General features: G+C 37.2%; 1 protein-coding gene across 3 annotated transcripts in view; it reads left to right on the forward strand.

The window, feature by feature from the left end:
* eme1 (essential meiotic structure-specific endonuclease 1) overlaps nt 1-2,107 on the forward strand; it is a 32,931-nt gene extending 30,824 nt beyond the window's left edge. For all 3 annotated transcript variants that reach the window (XM_005946881.3, XM_005946880.3, XM_042213947.1), the window contains exon 9: nt 660-2,107. In XM_005946881.3, the coding sequence (XP_005946943.1) occupies nt 660-836 (177 nt within the window). In that variant the 3' untranslated portion in view covers nt 837-2,107. The remainder of the gene's footprint in view (nt 1-659) is intronic.
* The last annotated feature ends 335 nt before the right edge of the window (nt 2,108-2,442 follow it).

Here is a 2,442-nt window from a genome sequence, read left to right on the forward strand (position 1 = left end):
GTTTCTGGAATATTCTGTTTTTGTTGCTGCAAGCGCTTTTTATGCAGTTTTTGTAAAGCTATATGTGGAAGGAAACTGTGACCTAGGACAAGCTGATGGCATAAGATGTAAGTACAACTCCTCAGGTTTCATATGCAAAAAAAATTATTGCGCTAGCTTACGTGGTTGCAGAGCTACCGGGATTTAAAAGTAGTTGCGCAAAACAGAGCGTGCCCGCTCCTACCGGTTTTAAAGGGTTAAGTGCTGATGTAGAGGTATTTCCTTGGGTAATGACATCTATGGTTAGAAGAATATTACAGTATGTACCTATGCTGAGAATCCAGTTCATCCAAGCACCTTAAATAGAGTACAAAGCATTTTTTTTCAAATCCTGTTGATGTGTGATCACCTCTATTTGCTCTATCCTGCATAAATTTGTGTCGGCTTGTGTCTTTTCATAGACTTTGCAAGCAAAACAATTACATACAAACTTCACTTTGTGTTTGGTCTGTGGTCATTGGAGGTGGCATGAAGAGCTTAGGCTTTTTTATTACTTTATTTATCACAATGTTAAGTGCAGCCAATAAGATTTCTCGGATGTGAGTCAACACATCACAAGGCACATCTGCAAACATGTCAGTTTATTTGTTAATACTTGATATTTCCTTGTCTGTTTGTAGGCTTACAACCTGTGCAGGACGAAACAAGAGAAGATCTCTTTGCTCTCTGACCTACTGATCCGGAGAGGAGAAGGTGTCACTTCCACCACCCGTAGGATTGGTCCGGAGCTCTCCAGACGCATCTTCCTGACAATGAGCTCCTGTGATCCAGAACTGAGTCTAGACTCTAATCTCTGAAATTTGAATTTGATTTTGTGGCCCACCTGCTTTGATTTGGCAGTTTGTGGTCATATCTTTGAATTTAATGCTATGTAATTAAAGTTCAGATTTTTAAAACTTTTATTTATGTATTGAAGTTTTATTCAAATAACAGTTTTGAAGACCACTATAAGATATGCACATCAACCATACTAAATTGATTCTGGGGGAAATTGTGTTACAGCTCACTTTAAGCGTTAGTGAGGTGACTGATTTTAATCTTTGGCACTGTTTTATTTACACATGTATTCCCTCCCTGCTTCATAGCATTGAAAGACACCTTCAGTTGTGATAACTTTGAGTTATTTGAAACACATGTTGAAATACCCGTCATCTCACTTCAAAGACCAAACCTGCCATATCAGTCTAAATCATGTTTCACAAAAATGTAAGAAACATTAAATATATTATTGTGAAATTAGAACAGTCACAGTTTATCATCTCATCCACATCTGTTTCCAATCACTGGACCTTAAGCCTCACCCACCGTGCTCAGGTGGCACGCCCCAACACAATGATATTGACCAATCAGCTGAAAGGAAAAAAATTCTGGTCAAAATTCGTATTTGCAAGTTGAAACTCACAAGCGAGGGAACTTGAGCGCAGAGTTTTACGCTTTGTATCTGTGAACAGACCTTAACAAAAAAAATGTGTAACTTGTGTAATTTTTTCCATTTTCAAACACAAATCTTTTTTTAGACATACACAAATTCTTATCTATATACAAAAATTGTAGATCTTGACAAAATGCACAAAGACACAATTTTCAGATATTTTTGTTTACAAGGTTACAAAACTCAGTTCACAACTACACAGTCTGATTTACAAGTACAAAATATGACCACAATTTGAGCCCATTACATGTGAATAATGTAGAAGTTTGTGGAAAATTGTAGCTGACTAAATGTCACTAGTAGGGCATAGCTTTCAGTCTTTGAAGCTTCAAAAGCTCTTTTGTTACAATGAGAAAGATGTATTACTCTACCCAATGCTTCAGCTGCCCATCTGTAGTCCAAGTGGATTTGAGGTGTCGCAAACACCTGTCTTCCCCTTTGTCTTCTCCAGGAATTTTGGGCATGAGAATCAGAACAGTATTTAAGGGTTCTGAGAGAGACCAATGAATAAGTTGGGTGGGGGTATGTGGTAGCACTCGACTTAAGCGGTCAAAGAAGTGCAGGAGACCGATGCTGTCCAGTGTAGCAAGTGATTTATTCACCATTTTGTGGCCCAAACAATATTTACAAAGAAACTCAACTCTATAATTAACTCAGTTCAAATAAACATAACTGAACTTAAATCAACAGAAATTAAGGTCAACCTGCACACACACAGCTACACTGACCTGAATCTTTTTCTTGAAACACCTGAGTTCTGCTTAAATAGTCCACTTAACCAAACAATTTCTCCTCTGGACTATTCCATTCAGTAGGTTGGTAAGATGAACATGATTATATTCAAACCTCTACTACTCCTCTTTACTGGCAACATAAACTCTGGTGTAATCAATACATATTACAACAGTAAATCTATTTCTTTTTAAACCCTCTAAAATCAACTTTATTAAATTATAAGAGTTCTTCCCCTT

The sequence above is a fragment of the Haplochromis burtoni genome, unplaced genomic scaffold, assembly GCF_018398535.1.
Source record: "Haplochromis burtoni strain Fernald_Lab_line unplaced genomic scaffold, NCSU_Asbu1 Contig_500, whole genome shotgun sequence".
NCBI lineage: Eukaryota > Metazoa > Chordata > Actinopteri > Cichliformes > Cichlidae > Haplochromis > Haplochromis burtoni.